General features: G+C 39.7%; 1 protein-coding gene across 7 annotated transcripts in view; it reads right to left on the bottom strand.

Moving 5' to 3' along the window:
• GGA3 (golgi associated, gamma adaptin ear containing, ARF binding protein 3) overlaps positions 1-21540 on the bottom strand; it is an 81039-nt gene that overhangs the window by 59010 nt on the left and 489 nt on the right. For 4 of the 7 annotated variants that reach the window (XM_033961032.1, XM_033961033.1, XM_033961031.1 and 1 more), the window contains exons 1-6: positions 16685-16808; positions 10880-10964; positions 7223-7298; positions 5420-5518; positions 5046-5169; positions 300-403 (exon numbers count right to left, since the gene is read on the bottom strand). In XM_033961032.1, the coding sequence (XP_033816923.1) occupies positions 300-403; positions 5046-5169; positions 5420-5518; positions 7223-7298; positions 10880-10964; positions 16685-16724 (528 nt within the window). In that variant the 5' untranslated portion in view covers positions 16725-16808. The other 3 variants (XM_033961035.1, XM_033961037.1, XM_033961034.1) reach the window with 3 other exon arrangements.

Here is a 21540-nt window from a genome sequence, read left to right on the forward strand (position 1 = left end):
GCAAATATATCTCATGTATATTCATTGGGGAAATCCTGAAAACCCAACTGGACAGTGGCCCTCGAGGAGGGACTTTGACACCTATGCTCTAAAGGAAGAAGTTCCTTCTTTCAGTAAAGATCAGCTGGCAGGTTTCTCACTCCTGCACTAAGGCCACACACAACATGCAAAGATTCTTCTGTCCTTGACAGCAGAAGGATTCACAAAAGGTTAGTTTTGATCACCAAAAGTTATCCTTTTTTTTCATTTTTAACTATTGTACTCAGATAAGCCCATCTACTCAAAGCATTTATATTTACCTTGGATTTCTCCTCATCATCAAACACAGGATTCTTTGGGCGAGGAGGTGGAGAGGGAATAAGGGTCCTATCCACAGGAATCAGAGGGTCAGACAATACTATCCCTAGAGCAAGAATAAAAATGCTGGTTTTGTACAGCAAACCAAGATAACACTGTTGTATTTGGAAACACTAAGGAAAAATTATATCTCACCTGATAATTTTCTTTCCTTTAAACGCAGCAGATGAATCCTGAGACTACTGAGTTGTGTCCATCTACTAGCAGGTGGAGATAGAGGGCTAGATGCACAAAACACGGTAGGCAGATTTTTTGACCAATTTTGAAACAAGAACTGATGTTCCAACAAGTTTGCATGCAAATGATTTTTGTGGAGGTACACCATAATCCCTTCTGATTGTCACTGTGAGAGAAACTTTGACACATGTGCAGAGCCGGTTTGGGGAAGTCTGAACAGCTGAGTGGCAGGGGAAGTCCCAAAGCAGCCTCCTGCCACTCAGCTGTTGGGGCTTTTTCTCTTTTTATTAATGGCACAGATGTCCCCATTTAAAAAAAACCTGTGAGCCACCCCTCTGATGATGGTCCCCAACCCCAACAACCCCTGGAACCAAAATAGAGGCGGAAGGGATGCCCACTCCCTCCTGCTGCTGTGACCTCCCACCCCACACTTCAATAAAAACTGGCAGGAGAGATGCTCACTCCCTCCTACCACCACAACACCCCCCCACACACACTTAACTGGCAAGAGAGATGCTCACTCCCTCCTACCACCACAACACCCCCCCACACACACTTAACTGGCAGGAGAGATGCTTGCTCCCAGCTGCACCACTGCAATGATGGACTGAACGGTCTCCATGCAAAAATGTCTGACCTTGAGATATTCGCTGACCTTTTCGAGGTCGAGAATTGGTCTTAAAGAGCCTCCCTTTTTTGAAACAATCAAGTAGATTGAATAGCGCCCCTGGTCGCATTCCAGTGGAGGTACAGGAATGACTGCCCCAAGATCCACCAGGGAACTTAATGTTAACTTGACTGCCTCCCACTTGGCAAAAGCTGCACATAGGGAAACTAAAAAAGAAGCTACAATGAGAGATGAAAATTCTTTAAGTTAGAATTTTTGACTTGTACCCTTCTTGAATAATGTCTAACAACCACTGGAGCTGGAGGGCAGGAAAGCTAGGAGGCTACCTGCTTATCAAAATGATAGGACTGCTTCTGAGAGAACTTAACTTTCTGATTAAATGTACACCTTCCTGTCCTATAACATTTAGTGCCACAGAAGCAAAGAAGGGCAGAAGAGGACTTAGGCTTATCCACCAAAATCCTTAACCAATTTCTCCAAGATTTTGCTGACCAAGCTTCACTAGCCATTGTTTGGAGGTGGCATTAGCCACCCAATGGCAAAGCCACAGGAACCTCCTAGAAGTGACTGCTAAGGATTTTTGCTTTGCTGATGTCGTAATGAGATCATTTAGAGCATCTGCCAAATACATGAGCTCCGTCTCCATGTCGGAAAACTCCATAGGGAGCTGAGAGTCTGAATCTACCATAGAATCCATAATTTGCTGCACCTAGCTAAGACACACACAAGTCACACAGGAAATATAGACAGACACCTATAAAGCAAGAGCTGAAACTTCAAAAGACATTTTGAAGCTTCCAGTTTTCTATCCTGAATGTCCTTAAGGACTACCCCCTCGTCTACTGGGAGAATAGACTTCTTGGTAACTGCCACAAATAGCACATCTATCTTCAGCAGCCGAAGCCTATTCCGTTCCTCCTGGGCAATCAGATAAAGATGGGACAATGTTTTGGATACCCGAAGACTAGCATCTGGAGTAACCCACTGTGCAGAAATCAATTCTTGCATGGCTTCATGCACCGGAAAGGCTCTTGGAGGACTCCTAGTGCTGGTCAATAAGGGATTGGCAGAAGCTGAGGACTGAGTATCTGGAGCAAAAATATTCAAACATTACAGGGCCTTCGTAATAAAACCAGGAAATTCTTCTCTATGGAACACCCTAAGCACAGTCGGATCATCTCATTCACTAAGGGGCATCTCCCAGTCTTCCAGATCAACTAGGACAATTTCTGAGGGTGACGCAGGCCTGTCTCTATAGGAAGAAGAGGGAAGAGACAAGGAACCTACCTTAGAAGCTAAAAGCAACCTCTTACTGCAGCACAGGAGTTGGAGGAAGATTTGGAAGTGACTGAGGTGCAGCTACAGAAGAAGCAGCCATAAGATCTGAAGGCATAGCTCCCTAACAAATAGGCCTTATACAGCAGAAGAATAAATTCTGGAGAAAAAGGCTCTGCAATTTGGAAAACTTTTGTCTTGTTTAATGAACTTATATTGTTCAAATTATGATAAATGTTTAAATTAAAAAAAAGAAAAAGGCTCTGCAGAATAAAGAAACACAGACTGCCCTGTGCCTTCACCCAAGTTTGAGGCTGTGGCACCCATGGCTGGAAAAGAAGAGAGAGCTGAATTAACTCCCAGCCCAGCAAGCTCCAAACTTGCGGAAACAGAATCTTGCTGAGAAGATGGCCACGGAGAACTGAGGACCCCCCCCCACCACATGGGAAAACAAAGAAACCACAGTCACTATTACACTCTCCTCTGCCGATGCCTCTGTACAGCCACCTGAGTATTCATCTGATGGTGTTTGGTGCTTTCCACAGAGCGAACACCTTTTTGCACCCTCAGCCGCCATTAGAAGTAAAGCCACTAAAACTGCTAGAGCCACGCTGCTGACAGCAATAAAATTTTAAAGAGACACTCACTCTAAAAAGGGAGGGAGAAGAATCAAGCCAAAATCCCACTAGGAAGCCTCTCGGTGATGAGTGAATCCTGTTCCGGTCAAAATATAGGAAAGAAGAAAAGGCACAACAGCCCCAAAATAGGGAGGAGGATGGTGAAGGGACCTGGAAGGACCAGGTGTATCCTGTAAAGCTGGCATCACTCAGCCAGAACACCCCTTAGCTCAAGTGAACAAAGCACAGGAGCTGACAAACAGAGACCAGGAGTTAGTAGGTACACATCCATTCGCCTGCTGAAGACAAAGCATACTGGTTGACCAGAAGGCTTTCTATCCAATAAGGCAGAATTCAACTCAGTACTCTCTGTCTGTTGGCAGATGGGCACAGCCCTCTCTGGATCATCTGTTGCTGGTGCTAAGGAAAAGGCATTAATAGTGAATCCCCAATCAAAAACTACTAGGTCAAAATATATATATAGCAACGTCCCCCAAAGGGTAGAACCAAACAACTAACAAAAAAAGGAGAACTTCAAATATGAAAAAAGTCTTTTAATCGTATTGGTGCTCAGAACCTTGAAAAGGTGATGAAATCACAAACCGGGGACAAGCCCCTGTAGGTGTTTCAATGCTCTATCATCGCATCATCTTTATCGGTAGAAAGAATTCTTTGAAAAACTTGCAGCACCGAGGGAGTGGTATACATGATTATATGTCCATGCCAACTTTTGTATGTAGGTCACACCACCAGAACCATTTGGGTTAGGATTACGGAACATCTTAGTAAGATCTGTTGGGGAGATATGGGGGCCCCACTCACGCAACATTGGCAAGCATCATCTCACACTCTGGATGAATTGAAGTTTGTAGTGTTGGAAGCTCCCACCCTGAAAATGGGTGGGAACAAGCAAGCCTTGTTATGGAAACAGGAACAAGCATGGATCTTTCATTGGCAGACTGTCAGTCCAGGAGGCTTGAATCGAGAAGTGGAATGGTGGGCGTTCCTACATTAAGATTGACAGATGTAATAGCATATCTTCAGGGAGTTCAGTTGAAAGTCACATTACCAGGAAGTGATATAACTATGGGTGAAGAGGAAGGTAACTGCCGGCAGCGACGAGAGTTAAGTAAAAATATTAATTTTTTTATACATATTAAGTGAGATTTATCTTTGCTTTGGCAGGAAGAAGTTTTACTCTGTTACCGATCCAGCTTACGGGGGCTCTCTGAAGAAGCCAACGGCGAAACGTGTTAGAGCCTGCTGGAGTGAGACCGCTTCCTAATCACCCGTGCAAGTTAAGTTTAAGTTTTTTCAAACACTTGAAACGTTGAAGACATTATTGATTATAGAGACTGTTTTTGTTATCACAGTTAATTTCATCTCACAAGTTTTTCAAATAATTCTTTCTACCGATAAAGATAATGCGATGATAGAGCATTGAAACACCTACAGGGGCTTGTCCCCGGTTTGTGATTTCACCACCTTTTCAAGGTTCTGAGCACCACTACAGTTGAAAGACTTTTTTCATATTTGAAGTTCTCCTTTTTTTGTTAGTTGTTTGATTAATAAAGAATCTAGTCATCATGTTTTCATTATTCCAAAGATAAAGTAAGGAAATAAGTAAAGTAAGGTAGTCAGAACATGCTCTATTCCTTCCAACTTAAGCCCACATTATAAGTAAATATGATAATCTCTAGGAAAAGGTAACTAAAGTCGTAAAAAACAAAAAATGGCATATTAATTTTCTGCAAGGAAACAATTTTAATAGACCAAACCCTATCCTTTTATGTGACAAAATATAAAAAAAAATTACAGAAATTCAAACAAATAGCTTTTTTAGATTGCTTATGGACCCATGACAAAATAAATCAACCAGTCTGAACATTTTGGACTCACTATTAAATCACTTTTTTCCAGAGATAGTCACAAATATGTGAAAACAGACTGTGGACAGAAAAAGCATGTATTCTCGAACCACCTGCTCCCACCTTGTCTTTTCAGCATATGGTAAGCATCTTTGATTTTAGACTCCTCGGGCAGGGCCACCGTCCAACTGTATAGAAGTTCGACCACTTTGACTTTTACTTTTTCTGAGACTCTGTCCCCTAGATACTAAAAATCAAGAAATTGAGATTAAGTGAGGCAGAATATTTACAACTGCCTCTCCAGGTAAACATGTCAAAGAAATCTGAGGTCCCACATATTTTAAGTACAGTAATATTTATCAGCAGTGCTTCTCTTCATTCAATAAAATCTCCCCACCTACAACTGAAGCAAGTTCTCTTGGGACTACTATAATCTATATTTTCATAATTTGCATTCTGAATTTGACCATTTCAGGAACCACAAAAGTCAGACTGACCTTTGGAGAGACAACCTTTATCAGCTCATTTAAAAAACGGAATTTCCCAACTTCATTATGAAATCTTCTTCCACAGTTCTTCATACATGCTTCTAGAACCTAAAATCAAGCAATCAACAAATGAAGTAACAGGTAATAAAAGATGCACCTCTTTCAGAGGACAACCCTACAAAAGCATGAAGACAAGTTTTGAATTTTCTGCATCTGAGAAAGTTTCTGCCTCTACAGCAGGGATTCTCAGCTCAGACCTTGGGACACACCCAGCTAGTCCGGTTTTCATGATACCCACATGAAATAAATATGTTTATATTACATCCATTGTATGCAAATCTCTTCCTTGCATATTCATTGTGGGTACCCTGAAAACCTGACTGGCTGGATTTATTGGGGTTGCAGTGAAAACCACTAATCTAGAGAGAGCTTGCTAAGAGTCTAAGATGTTGCTGTATAGTCCCAGTTCCAGACAACAGCATCTATGAGGCACAAGTGTTGAGTGCTCAAACTTTAAAATCTTTAATTCAGGAAAACTTTCCAAATTCAAATAAAAACCTGAGAACACACATTAATGTCTATTATTATTATTATTATTTTTCTTAATTAATCGCTTAATCAAATTCAAAGCGATGTACATATTAAAAAGATAGTCAATAAGAAACAAACAGTACAAACTATAAATAATTACGTTGGGTAATACATATTTACATTACATAAGGTAAGAAGGGTATTGAAATACATTTGTTAAGTAAAAGCAAAACAAAGGAAAAACACAGTAGGGAAGACATTTAAGCACTAAGGTGTAAACTATTAAAATTACTGACTTTAAGAAATTATTAAATTAAGTATTAAAAAGAAATGTTTTTAAATTACTTTTAAATTTTACCAAGTCTTGCTCATTTCGTAAAAAAATTGGAAGAGTGTTCCAGGTCTGTGGTGCAGTTACTGAAAATATAAACTGTCGTCTGGTGTTTATAATTTTCAGTGATGGAACAGTCAGTAAATTCTGTTCAATAGATCTTAAGGTTCTGGTTGGGTGATATGGTATTAATAATTTATATATGAATGCAGGAGTCTTATACAGTAGAGACTTGAAAATTAGTATACAAAGTTTGTATGTTATCCGATGGATAACAGGAAGCCAATGTGCGTTTTTTAAGAGAGGCGTAACATGGTCGAATTTTCTGGATTTGGTAATGAGTTTTATGGAAACATTTTGGATAATTTGTAAACATTTGAGTTCAGTTAATGATATACCTTTAAAAAGAGCATTACAGTAATCTAGTTTGGATATCACTAAAGAGTGAATGAGAATATTTAATGATTTTGGACATAGAAATTTTGAAATAGACCTAATCCTGCGTAATCTGTAGAAAGTAGTTTTAACGGTATTACTAATCTGATCGTGGAAATTCAGTTTAGAATCAAAAATTACCCCTAAAATTTTTGTATTATTAACTATTTGTAATGGAAAAGGAGGAATAGGTAAACAAAATAATCTTATTTCTATTTTAAGGAATGCACTACTTGGGTGAGCTCAAGAAGATGTTCTATAAGAATGTTAAATAAAGTGCTACCACTGTGAGCCAAAAAGCCTTCAATGTTAATTGCAGGTCACTTGTAATTATAAGTTATTTCCCGAAACTAACTAAGATAAATCCTGTCTCTGATCAATGACTTTGAGGTACTAACACAATCTACATTGTCTTCACTGTCATAATTCTTTTCTATAAGCTGTTCTGGGCTAACTCTAATGGCTTCCCCCATCCATGTACACAGGTTTCCAGCTTTGTAGAAAAAGCTACCTACTGTGAGTGCCTGGACCGCTTCCCATTCCTGGGGGGACTGTATTTTATGAGCCAGCAGTCGTACAGCTATCTGTGGGCTGAAATTCAATGAAATGTCAAATTTTCAATGACGTAACACACATCCTGGGTTTTATTTTTTAAAATCAGTTTTCACCTAATCAATTACTTTTATTAGAAATTACTAAGAATTTTAAGATTGGTGATATAAAAGAATTTTAAATAAATATTCTACTAGAAATCATAAAGGCTTTCTAAACAACAGACAAAAATCAACTAGTTGCAGTTATCACTCATTAAATATGTCAAATTGATCCCCTCTTGCCCTTTTCTTTTTCTCTTGATAATTTACATCTTATAATATAGGCACTTAGGAGTGTACCCACTCTCCCCCCCTCTTTCTGAAATAATTCATAAGAGGCGGAGCCATTGGGATTAAAGCCTGGCTGCAGATTTATTTGAGAATGTGCACACCTGAGTCAGTATAAAGGCACCATACTAAGGCCCAGATTCTCAAAACTTTAACGCTGTCGCTAAACTGTTTTCTGACGGTTTAGCCTGTACGCATTTTAGCAGAGGATTATCAAAACGGATTATCTCTGTCTTTAGCAAGGTTTTGAGCAGTCTTCGATAATGACATGCAAATGGGCCCTTCAACATTGAAATGAGCCCTCCGGTGGATTCTTAAAAATTGCTGAGCCATTTTCTAAAAGTGGCATCGGCTTTTAGCTACAAAAATAAGCGACTAGTCAAGGGGTGCCGGTACAGTGACTGCACTGTTTTAAACCCCGGCATGGCAATGTCAGAGACTGCTAAAAAGCCATGTTGTGATGCAGCGAGAGAGATGCCAATTCTCTCCCGCTGCCAGCCAACAACCCCCCCCATGCAGTGGCGGTGACCCCCCCCTTGCAGCAGGAGATGATGATTCTCTCCCACTGCAAACAAACCCCTCCCACCCCCTGCAGAAGGAGAGATGCCTATTCTCCCCCGCTGCCATACAACACATCTCCACCCCCATCTCTGGTGTCCCCCCCTTACCTCCGTGACCTGAGGTATGTAGATTCCCTCCACCCAGCTGGCCTGCGTCTTCCAAAATGAGCCTTCCCCTCCCTTATGCATCCTGGGATGCACCGGGGAGGGGCTTGAGGCTCTGATTGGATCCAAGTTGTTTAAGGCCCCTCCCCATGGGCCTCCCATATTTTGGCTTATGCTATTTATGTTGCTTATTCTATTCTATATTTAGGAAGATCCTAAGGAGAAAAACAGATTTTATGCTGCTTATTCTAGGAATAATGGCTTATGGACTTCTCTTTTAGGAAATTATCCAAACCTTTCTTAAACCCTGCTCACCACTTTCACTACATTTTCCGGCAACAAATTCCACAGTTTTATGTCCTGTTGAGTAAAGAAATGTTTTCTCCAGTTTTAAATCTACTAGTATTTTTGGAAAGAGTAAACAAGTGATTCACATTTATCTACTCATTCCACTATGCAACATAGTAGGTAACAGCGCTTTGCCCGACAGTATGGAGCAGGACCTGCTCTTATTGGGACATTGGTCCTCGACTTGGCAGCTAGGCTTCAACGCTAAAAAATGTAAGGTCATGTACCTTGGCAGCAGAAACCCATGCAGAACTTACACTCTAAATGGTGAGACCTTAGCTAGGACTAGGGCAGAATGTGATTTGGGAGTGATCATTAGTGAAGACATGAAAACTGCCAATCAGGTGGAGAAAGCTGCATCCAAGGCTAGACAAATGCGGGGATGCATCCGTAGAGGTTTCGTCAGCCGGAGGCCCGAAGTCATAATGCCCTTGTACAGATCCATGGTGAGACCTCATCTGGAATATTGTGTTCAATTCTGGAGACCACATTATCAATAAGATGTGCGGAGAATTGAGTCGGTTCAACGAATGGCTACCAGGATGGTCTCGGGACTCAAGAGCCTCCCATATGAGGAAAGACTGAATAAATTGCAGTTATACTCGCTCGAGGAACGTAGAGAGAGGGGGGACATGATTGAAACGTTTAAATATATCACGGGCCGCATCGAGGTGGAAGATGATATCTTCTTTCTTAAAGATCCTTCGACCACAAGAGGTCATCCGCTGAAAATCAAAGGTGGGCAATTTCATGGCGACGCCAGGAAGTATTTCTTCACCGAAAGGGTGGTTGATCATTGGAATGAACTTCCACTGCAGGTGATTAACGCCAGCAGTGTGCTAGATTTCAAAAAGAAATGGGATATGCATGTGGGATCTCTAGCGGGGTGAAGTCTGAGGGTGGGTCATTAGCGTGGGCAGACTTGATGGGCTATAGCCCTTTTCTGCCTTCATATTCTATGTTTCTACTCAGTATTTTTTAGACCTCTATCATATCTCCCCTGAGTTATCTCTTCTCCAGGCTGAAGAGCCCTAGCCTCTTTAGCCTTTCTTCATAAGGAAGTCATCCCATCCTTTTTATATAATTTTTGTTGCCCTTCTCTATACCTTTTCTAATTCTGTTAATATCTTTTTTGAGATGTGGCGACCAGAAGTGCACACAGTATTTGAGGTGCAGCTGTGCCATAAAACGATACAAGACATGATAACATTTTCATCTTTGTTTTCCATTTCTTTCCTGATAATTCCTAACATTCTATTTGCTTTTTTAGCTGCTGCCGCACACTGAGCTGAGAGCTTCATCGTATCTTCAATGATGACAGCTAGTTCATTTTGCTGGGTGACTTCTAATGTAGAACCCTGCATCACATAGCTATAGTTCAGGTTCCTCTTTCCCACATGCATCTCTTTGCACTTATTCACATTAAATGTCATCTGCCATTTTGACATCCAGTTTCCCAAGATCCTCTTACAATTTTTCACAATCCTCTTGCGATTTAACAACTTTGTATCATCAACAAATTTAATTATCTTACTAGTTATTATCTTTAGATAATTGATAAATATGTTAAAAAGCACTGGTCTAAGCACAGACTACTGGGAAATCCCACTACTACCCTTCTCCATTGAGAATATTGACCATTTAACCCAACTCTGTTTTCTGTCTTTCAACCGTTCTTAAACCATGAATTTCCTCAGATGTCTTTGAGCAATTAATGTATATAAAATTCAAAATTCTACCCAATATCATTCACTTCTAAGCTTCTCTCATGGCACTCGCACTCCATGTGTGATGGGAGAAGAGGTGTTTCCCCTTTGCCATGTTAATCTTGGCTGGCAAAAGAAATGGCCAGCCTATCCTCTTTTTCTTGTTCTTCTTTCTTATGCTGATTGAATATTTCCTCTTATTAAAACACACAATCATTAACTTTTTTTCATACTTACCAACCTAAGCTCTATCCACTGTTGATTTATGACTGTTAAAATGTTTGGTGACCCCAGTTCTCTATATGGTTCTATGTCTATATGCATCATATCCTACTGCTGCTTCTTGTGATCTTGGGCAAGTCACTTAACCCTCAATTGCCTCAAATATAGAGAAACTATAAACCTCCAGGAACAAGGAAAATACCTACTATACCTAAATGCAACTTACCCTGAGTTACTACTGAAAAGAGGTGAGTTAAATCCAAATGATAAATGTCATCATGTACCTATCAATGTTTAAGTATTTCTCATTGAAAACAATGAGCTACAAATAACATGATTCTACTACATACCCTTCCAGTTCTTTGTTGATCTGGTCACAGAAGCCAATGATATATTCCCAATCCTCCTGCCGATTACAAGGGTTAGTGGCCTTATCTATAGTAAGGACAAGAAAATTAGACATATACAGTGTTTTTCCATAAAGAATTAGTTAAACATCAGCCTGTTTGGAGTTAAAATTCAGTTTGATATTACATTCAGAATAAACACTGTATTCTTGTTCACGTTAAACCCATTTTGAGAGGGAGGTGATCAGTAGTCAGCCGACAGAATAATATACATACCGCTTAAAACTAAAGCTGCTGATGTACATTTAGAATGAAATAAGCAGTGATCCAGAACTGACGGCAAACTTTATGCAAGTAATTAACTGTCAATTAAGATACTAGACAGAAGCTAATAATTCTGTATTATGAGTTCACAGTTGTGGATGTGCACACCGCTTAAGAGCAAAGATGCCGACGCACTTTTGGAGTGAAGTGCACAGTGAGATAGTATAAAAGGCAGTCTTTAAATAAGCAATCGATTGTCAAGTCAGAAGCTAATAGCTTTGTATTTAGGGTTTATTATTACAGATGAATATAGAATTAACGTAAAATCAAATAATGATGCAAGGGCAATCAGTTTTGGGCAAGAGATGATGTGTCACTTGCTGATAGGGTGTGATGATGGCGTCTGTTTGAAAAACCGCCACCATCTTTTTAATAGTAGCAGAATCAGCTGTAAGCTAACAACGACGAAAGCTTTGAGAAATCTTGCAGTCAGTTGTTAGGTAAATTATGTTTTAACTGTAATGGGATTATTTAAATCAACAGAATAACATTAGGTTTATAAATGATGATATGCTCAATAAATATAGATCGTGCAGGCTTTAAAAACCTTTTGTTTGATATCATTCAACAGGCGATTAAAAGTTGCTGAAATAGAGATACCGGAATGCAAAAGTCTTCAAACTTTTGAGGAAGCATTGACTAGCTAAACGGCTGTGCTCCCATTGGGTGAAGTTAAGTATTTTTGCAATATATATAAGTCTGAGTATAGTTTATTTTCAGCATTTTACTAAAATGCCTGTTAGGAGTTTTCTGTGAACTTGTGATGATATTCATACCCCAGTAAGCACTGATGGTTATGGGTGTTTGAAGTTCACAGTTTCACTCATTAGTGATATCAGTATATCTGGTTTTACTATACTTGCCGCAGTGTGTATGTTAGATGCCCATGTCTTACAACTCTTGTTCAAGATATTGTTAATGCATTACCTGGAGTAGTACATAATACTGAATTTCAGGAATGTCATTTTTGCATCATACAAAGGGTCTACTTTCACAGAAACAGGCCTATGGCTGGCTGTGCCAATACCCTTATCTATTTGAAATGCCAAGAGATGGAGAACTCCTCTAGGTATAGTATATGGCACTGTTGGAAGATACTGGACTTCTGGGTGGCACTGCTCTTAACAATAGGTCATCCAATTATTTTTTTCTCAGAGGGGATTATTTTTAATAAATCTGTTCAACTGGAAGCCCGAGGTCAAAATAAAAAATACTTTTCTTAGGTAACGTTTACATTCTGGGGAAAAAATGCATACTTAATCATTGGTTACAGCCTTCCCCACTGATATGTTTGTTTTGGAGAAATAAGCTTCATGTATTAATGTTGTGGGAATCCAATGGGGATAGTTATCCTCCAGAGGTAAAAACATTTCTTATCCATTTGGACACCTAGTTATTATCTCCCAAGGCTCATAGTCTTGTTTTAAATATATTGCAGGGAAGACCCATTGGTCCCAATGATACCATATGAGCTCTTGGATGGAGAAGGAGGGGAGGGTTTTGGTTATTTTGTTTAACTGTTTAAGGTTGCAGGTTTGGGTTTATAAGAGTAGACTCCAAACCTTGGTAATTCAGACATCTGTTTCTTTGTTCTATTGCTATTTTGTTTGTATTTTGATATAGTCTAATACAAAGATTTTCAAATAAGCATAAAAAATGTTTTCAGAACAGGCAGGCCAACAGCATAATATAATCCTCAGGTTTATCTGTGAGCCCAGTAATTTCATCTGTGTACTAATATCCAAACCTAGTCTTATATGCAAAGATTTTCTGTTATGAACAGAGAAAAGTAGGGCTGTGGAGTCAGTACACCAAACCTTTAACTCCTCTACTTTTTCTACTGTCCGACTCCAACTTCTACTGATATTAGGCTCTAATTTTTTTGTACTTAAAAGTACTGATAAATATAAGTTATATACATATATATATAATATATATATAATCTCAATTATCCAACATAAACAGGACCGGCCCTCTGTCGGATAATTGAAAAGTCAGATAAAATGGAACATATTGAAAATGAATAGAAAATGTACTGAATATTTCAAGTGCTGCAGTGAAAGCAGGAACTCAGTAGCAAAGCCAAACAGAGGTAGGTGCTGCTCTCCCACTGAATCGGATGTCTTCCATCCCTCCCGATATTCTCCTTTTCCATGGTCCAACCAAGACTGCCATTAGCATGAGGATTTCCTTTCTGGCTATGGCCTTCCCAATTATAGTAGTCAAACCTTCCTTTCCTTAGCCTCATTAGCAGCAACCACCATAATTTCCTGTCTTTGATCCCATCAGAAGACTTTTGCCTCAGCTTCTCTCCATAAAGGCCCTATTTACATATCTTCTGTTCAGTGCCAGGCCTGAATTTTTGCTGCTGTTATTTGCTATCTTATCGACACTGACTCATGGCAATCATATGGATAGTTGTTCTGAGCTGTGTTCAGACTTCAGTCATTGTTGATAGAGGGGAATCCACTGATGTTATCATATCAGTCCATCATATTGTCACTGTTCCTTTTTTGTACCGACCTTCAGGCTAGCCAAGCATGATATATTTCTCTAATGATCTTCCTCTTTGCATGATGTGTACAAAGTATGAAAGTTGCATGAGAGAGATTTGCATATAATGGAAGTGACAGGTATGCAAATCTCTCTCATGCATATTCATTAGGGATATCTTGAAAACCCAACTGGCTGGGGGTCCCCCAGGACAGGATTGGGGACTACTGGTTTATTCTATTTGACATACCACCTTTCTTGAAAACATAAAAAGGTGGTTTACAAACTAAACCCCTCTTTTAATAATGCATAGAGTGGATTTTAGCACAGGCAGTGGCGGTAACTGCTCCGGTGCTCATAGAACTCCTATGAGCGTCAGAGCAGTTACCGCGGATGCCAGAGCTAAAACCCAAGCTATGGGTTAGAAAAAGAGGGGGTAAAAATCAGTTAGAAAAGAACTAAAATATCATATAGAACAAAGAATAGCAACATTCAAACAGAATGTCTTTGAAAACAGTAAAAGAAGCAGCTTTTCTAAAATAAGCATTTACAGTAAAACCTTGGTTTTTGAGCATAATTCATTCCAGAAGCATGCTTGTAATCCAAAGCACTTGTATATCAAAGCGAATTTTCCCATAGGAAATAATGGAACCTCAGACAATTCGTTCCACAACCCAAAATCTTTAATACAAAATACTATACGTACTTGTATTGCAAGACCTCACTCATTTAAAACGGTTCACAGTCATAAGCGCTTCGGACAAAGGGGCGCTGACAAATTGGAGCGGACAATTGAGCACAAGACATCAGTGCGCCGCACAAAAACCTTATTTTAAAGGGCTCCGACGGGGGTGTGTGTGGGGAAACCCCCCCCAGTTTACTAAATAGTGTTCGCTCTGTCGTTGGGGGTGGTTTTGGGGGTTTGTAATCCCCCCCATTAGAGGAAACTTAACTTTTTCCCTATGTTTTAGGGGAAAAGTTAAGTTTTCTGTATAATGTGGGGGGTTACACCCCCCACATCCCCCAACACGGCAGCGCGAACAGTATTCAGTAAAGTGTGGGGGGGTTCCCCCACACGCACCCCGTCGGAGCCCTTTAAAATAAGGTTTTTGTGCGGCGCACTGATATCTTGCGATCAATTGTCCGCTCCAATTTGTCAGCGCCCATTTGTCCGGCGTGCTTTTGTTCCGACACCTTTAAAACAGTGACTACACTTTTGTAGTGTCAGAGAGAGAAGAACCATCGGCTCAGTTGTGATGATGTGATGCATGTACACTGTATGTACGCGTATTACAAGACTTTGCTTGTTTAGAACAGTCACTACACTCTTGCAGTGTCAGAGAGAGAAGAACCATCGGCTCAGTTGTGATGTGTGTATACTGTATGTACTTGTATTGCAAGACCATGCTTGTATATCAAGTTAAAATTTAATGAAATGTTTTGCTTGTCTTGCAAAAAACACTTGCAAACCAAGTTATTTGCAATCCAAGGTTTAACTGTATTTTGATTCTGTGTCTCTGTGCTGTTAGTTATTTTATTTGATATACCGCACTTTACTGACATAAAAGTCAAATCAAAGCAGTTTAGATAATATATAAAAACAACGGGGAATAATTAAAGACCAAAACAAACAAACAAGGAATAACAGGTTAACAAAGAAATGACATAGATAGGGAACAAGGGCAGGAAAGTTTACAAAATCTTAAGGTAAAAAACATAGGAATGGAACAAAAAGGAGGAAATTATAGTTGTATATCAGGATCCAAGTCAGATGGCCCTAAGGTAAAGAAGAGTTATCAAGAATCGGGATCAAATGCTATTTTGAAGTAATAAGCTTTCATTTGAGACTTAAATGCCTGGATTTTTCAGAACGCAAATAAAGTGAAAGAGAGTTCCAGAGTGTAGATGCCATTACAGGAAAACTAGAATCTCTGTGTATGTCCAGAAACATCTGATGGAAGGATAGAATGGACAATATATGCTTTTTAGAGGAGCGAAGATTTCTCCGAGGAGAATAAGAAATCAAATGACTAGATAAAAATAAGGTCAGAATCTGGAAAGTGAGAGTATTATATTTGAAAGGTATCCTAAATGAGATTGGGAGTATATGTTCTTATTTGAGAAGAGGAGTTATAAGGTCAAATTTTGAAAGACAGTAAAGAAGCCTGAGTGCAGTGTTTTGCACACACTGAAGTCGGCACAACTGGTATTGTGGAAGTCCAATTAGTAATGAGTTACAGTAGTCCAATCTAGAAATGACAAGTGAATGTATAAGGATATGTAAGGAGTTTCAATTTAGGAGAGACCTGACTGAACGGAGTTGACGAAGCCAACGAAACTATGTAGGAGATGTGTGAGTTACCCAGCTCCAGGCTGGATATTTTGGGACAGTCCGGGTTTTGAATTTACATCCCAAAGCAGTTTGGGATTTGTATTGTCCATTCCTGCCCACTAAAATAAGTGCTGCATGTCCCATAATGCACCAGGATGGTCACAAATCCAGGACTGTCCGAAAATCTCAAGGCTGAAACTGGGTAACTTGGTATCTCTGGAAGTCTTGGACAGTGGCACTAGTGTGTGGGGGAAGGGTTTCTAGGTTTCAAAAAGAGTATTGTAAAAGGTAATTGGATCAATAAACAATCAAGTTTAAAAATCAAAAGGGAACCCCGGGCTTTACAATCACACAAGTGACCCGAGAAGAGCTGGTCCTCCGAGGGAGATGGGGATGGAATTCATTTCAACGCTTTGCTGCACTTGCCCTTCCGCGGGGCGAGACAGGAGGAGTCCTTTCAGCGTCCCCGTTACCGAGAGGATGCGACAGGCCTCCGCAGCCTTCCCGGAGGGTAAAGAGGGCTCTGCGCTGCCGCCTCAACCACTTGGCTACGCGGGCAGCAACAGCGGCGTCACCTGCTCTCGCTCGTTTCCTGACTCTCCTACGTCAGTCAGCCAGCCAGCCAGCCTCCCTGTCCCCCCGCACCCTGCCCTACTCACTCAGCCAGGACTCCAAGCTCTCCCCTTCCGCCTCCGCCATGTTGACGCCCCCAGAGTGTCTGCGGGAAGTCTCGCGAGAGCCGCAGCCGGCGCGAGATCTCGGAGCCCAAAGAGGCGGGAAATGCTTGAAGGTCGACGGAGGAGCCAGCTCTGTGGGGGTTTGATTTTGAAACCCCCCCCCCCCCCCCAATATTGAACGGACTACTTGACTTGTGTCCGAGAAGATGCCATTTCTGTTGGTTTTAGCGCCCCTTAATGTTTTTGAAATGTTGGCTTCTCTATGAGGTGAATGGAAAGGTTTCTACAGAATGAAGTCTGAGAAAGGAGAGGCTGCTACAGAAGCCTGAGAGGGCCTCTGAGGGAGAATAGGACAATGACACAGGGGACAAAATTTTCCCAGTCCCGTGGGATCTAAATATCCCCATATCGTCCCAGCGAGCTTTGTCCTTATCTGCACAAGCCTGGAACACTCACTCCCCTGTCATTAGTAGCAGTACAGAAGCTTCCAATAAACTTTAAAATCATAAGTGTTTGAGGCTTGTGCAGTTAAGGCAGAGCTTGTAGGAATGGAACAGGAAAAGGGACAGATATTGAGACCCGTGAGAAACGGGACAATTTTTTCCCTGTGTCATTCTCTAGGAAGCCTGAGAGAGCCTAGAGGACAAAATCCTCTGAGGTTGAAGAGGCAGCTGCAGAGTGAAACCTAAGAGGGCCTCTGAGGGAGGAGAGGACAATATCTTATGAGGTTAAAGGAGAGCTTAACTACAGTGTGAAGCCTGAGAGAGCCTCTGAAGGAAGAGAGGACAAAATCCTGTGATGTTAAAGGCGAGGCTGCTACAAATTGAAGCCTGAGAGAACCTCTGAGGGAAAAAAAGACAAGATCCTCTGACATTAAAGGAGAGCCTAACCAGTGTTGGTCAAAGTACTTAAGTAAAATTATATGTATATTTTAATACTTAAGTAAAAGTACAATAAAGAACACATTAAAAAATGCACTTAAGTTAAAGTTAAAAAAAGTTATTACAGTACTGTACTTTTGAGTAAAAAGGAAATGCACCACAAGTACAATTAATTCAATTATTTTTTTATCTCAATAACTATTGCAATACAATTCAATTCAATTTGCTTTTAGTACAATTCATTTTTTTTAAATTAGGGTCACTCATCCAAGTGTGTTGGTAAGTCATTAATCCATTACAGCTAAAAGGTGTTCAACACTGATGAAAAGTTAATTCAAATGTTGCAATATTACTGTTGTCTTCTGACTGAATCCACAGGTTTATATCAAGGAAATCCCAGAAATACTTTACTTCTGGATAACATTGAATACTTTATCTTCATTATTGTCATTATCATCTGCATTACAAGTACAGTAGTGCTGTCTAATTCATCACTTGTATCTTCTTTATCTTCATTATCATTGTCATGCTGTCCAATTACAAAGAAGGCTTTCACAAAACTGGAATTATTATCTGTTGCTGTTCTAACAATTCTTTATCTGCTAGCAACTGTTTTGAGAACTGATGCAAGAACATCAAATTTGTGAGAACCCTTCAGTCTTAAATTCAGGCAAGCCAGCTTCCTCTCCAGATACTCTAGAAATCCAGTGGGCAGACACTCCCATATATAATTTTCCATGGGATGAACTGTCTGTTGTGATAGAGACATATGTCTGTTCCCCAAGAGTTGCTACCAGCTGCAGCTTCATCACCGCTTTAAAGTGACCCAGCTCATCACTGTTTTCTTTGTCTGGAGACCAATAGCCAGTTCAACAAACACAGATATCTCCACTGTTCTTAGAGGCTATATTCACTGAACAGCAAAATTTAAGATAAGATGATCCACTGTTTTAATGATGAGGTTTACAATAGCAAAATCCCGTTTCCAGTTTTGCTATTTCATTTGGTCTACTGACAATCATTATTTACATCTCACTTCTGCTTTTACTATTTACTTTTGTAAGCATCAGATATAACTGAGTAAAGTAGTGAAATTGGCAAACTTATTGCTTCAATAAAAGTAAAAGCAAGAAATATTATCCTGTACTTCTTTACAAGTAAATGTTACAAAACTTTAAGTAGAGTAACTAGTTAAATTTACTTAGTTATACAACAGATCCTAACTACAGCAAAGCCTAAGAGAGCATTTGAGGGAGGAGAGAACATGAGAAGACCTTATGAGATTAATGGAGAGCCTGCTAGCAGAATGGGATAGGCTGTGTATTGCCCCACATAGTAATTAGAGAGCTTGGGGATAGGACCAGAGACTGGTTTGTTTGGCTCCTCCAGCCAAAAAGGTATTTTGCTGATCCTGCAGCAGAATGAAGCCTTAGAAAGCCTCTGAAAAAGGTGAGATTCTGTGAAAGTAAAACAACTGTCAAGGAAAGTTAAAAGCCTCCGAGGGAGGGGAAAAGAAAAAGGAAACCCCCATGAGAAATGGTACAGATAGAAAATGCTTCCTAGAGATAATTATTTAGGAGGGGGGCAAGACAAATAATTTTTACACATTACATGCATTCTTCAATGTATTATTCTATCTTTTCTGCATCCAACACTGGTGAGCATCTTTTTGTCCTAATTCCTACTTCTACAATTTCGCTGCCAGAAACACAAGGGATTTTGTAGTGCAGGGTAAACTGTCAATCTGATGTTCACCAATACTGTTCCTATAATCTGTAAGATGAAGACAAACATGCAAGAGCATGCGGTATGAAAGGAATGTTAACTCAGTTCTGTCTGTTTTAATATCTACACCACTTAGGTTTTAGCTTGGTAATAAATCCCCTAATTCTATAAACTTGTGTGTACAAATTTCATACTTAGTGCACAAAGGTTAGTATGCAAGTCAGAGAATAGTGTCAGTTATGTATGTGACTTATAATAATTAGCTTTTAATTGGCCTTAACTATATTGGTGTTAATTGGCACTAATTAGCAGTTTTGTCTGTAACTGCTTTTAGTCAGGATTCCGCAAATTGCATGTGCAAAATCCATCAGGCACAACTGCTGGGGATGGACCTGGGAGGAGCATGGTGGATCAGGGGTGTGCCTAGCATTAACATACTGTACTTGGGTTCTGCCTAGCTGCCTGCAGTTAGGTACAAACAGCCGTTGAGCTAGCATAGGTGCTGATGCCTAAATTAGGTGCACCACTGTGGACTTAAACTAGTATTCTAAAGTAGCAATTGCTATTATAGAATTGCTCATAGTGCTTTTAGAGAATTGCTCATAGTGCACAGAATCCCAGCATATAACTTTTATCTTCTATATGTTTACCGATTGCATAGTTGGGTGAGACACTGATGTCAGGAGAGCTGTATACAAAAGTCACAATACAGTAGCTCTTAGCTTATCCTCCAAAAACTATGTCTCTCTTTTACTAAAATACAAAAAATCCATTGGTCAACACAAGAAAATAGTGAAAAGTAAACAATAATGTTTTATAGTGTTGGTCTTCAGGGGGATAGTTGAGCCTCAAAAAATGGAGCAATATACCCAATTTTGGGGTTTAAATTGAACAATGTTCACAAGCTCCTGCTCACGTCACCAGCTCTTTTACTAAGCCACGATATAGGTTTCTACCATGGCCCAGAATGCTAAATACTTCAACTTTCATAGGAATTCTATGAGCATTAGTACAGTGTTGGAGCATTTAGCATTCTGGGCTGTGGTAGAAACTTCCACCATGACTTAGTAAAAGAGGGGGGGGGGGGGGTAAACACTATAATATTCCCAAAGCAAACTACTGGGAAAAATCTAAAAATAAACAGGTGAGCCAAAGGTAAAATAACAAAATTTTGCAAACAACTAAAGGCATCCCTGTACTTTCAGTAATCTCTTATTGACTGTGATGTGCTCAGAATTGTTAGGTAGAAAGACTACAAACGGGGTCAAGCCCCTAAGTGCAGCTTCCTTAATCTGTCATTGCACAGCAAGCAGTCTTTCAAGATAGCATAGCAATAAATCATTACTATTTGTTTCTTTGAAAAATATAAACTTTCTCAAATCCCCTCACTGGGTACTTAGCTGAGGCTGCTAAAGTGATCTTTAAAAGCAAGCAATATTGGGTTCTGATGTGTTTCGTCAGACCAGCTTCCTCAGAGAACCCCCGTTTGTAGTCTTTCTACCTAACAATGGTTCTGAGCACACCTCAGTCAACAAGAGATTACTGAAAGTACAGGGGTGCCTTTTGTTGTTTGAACACTATAATATTGTCACACTAGAGAAACACAAGGATCATAATCCTGATAGAACTGCAGAAAATTAAGACCTAAGATAAACAATGGAGAAAATAATAAAAGAAAAACAACAACACTCTAGTTACACCAGTAAGATTGGAAAACCAATTTATTTTTTTTAATGTAAAGTATGTTGTTATACATATTAAGAAAAAAAAACCATTTTATGCAAATGTGCTGTATTACCAAATAATTTAAAAATCTTTTCTTCAGAACCTGAAAACTCTTGCCACAGAATTTTTTCCATATGCTGCTGTAGGAAATTGATGTTTAGTAATTAATTGCTTAAAAGGAAGAGATATTAACTGCAAGAGGTTGAACTTTGATCCTAGTATCCTTGCTTGGAGGATGTCTACCTGTAAAGAGCATCAGTCAAGGAAGGTTTCCCCAATAAACATTAAAGGCCCCTTTTACAATGCTGCGGTTGTGATGCTGCCACGGTAAATGTACTGAAGCCTATTAAATTCCTACGGGCTTCAGTATATTTATAACAAGAAGAATATATACCGTAATATAAATAGATGTTAATTTGGGGAAGGCATTACCTACTTATAACTTGGCTCTGTGTAATATTTAAGAACAGATGTTTAAGAGCATTTAAGGAAGAACTAGAATTTAAT

This window comes from Geotrypetes seraphini, chromosome 10 (assembly GCF_902459505.1).
Source record: "Geotrypetes seraphini chromosome 10, aGeoSer1.1, whole genome shotgun sequence".
Lineage (NCBI taxonomy): Eukaryota > Metazoa > Chordata > Amphibia > Gymnophiona > Dermophiidae > Geotrypetes > Geotrypetes seraphini.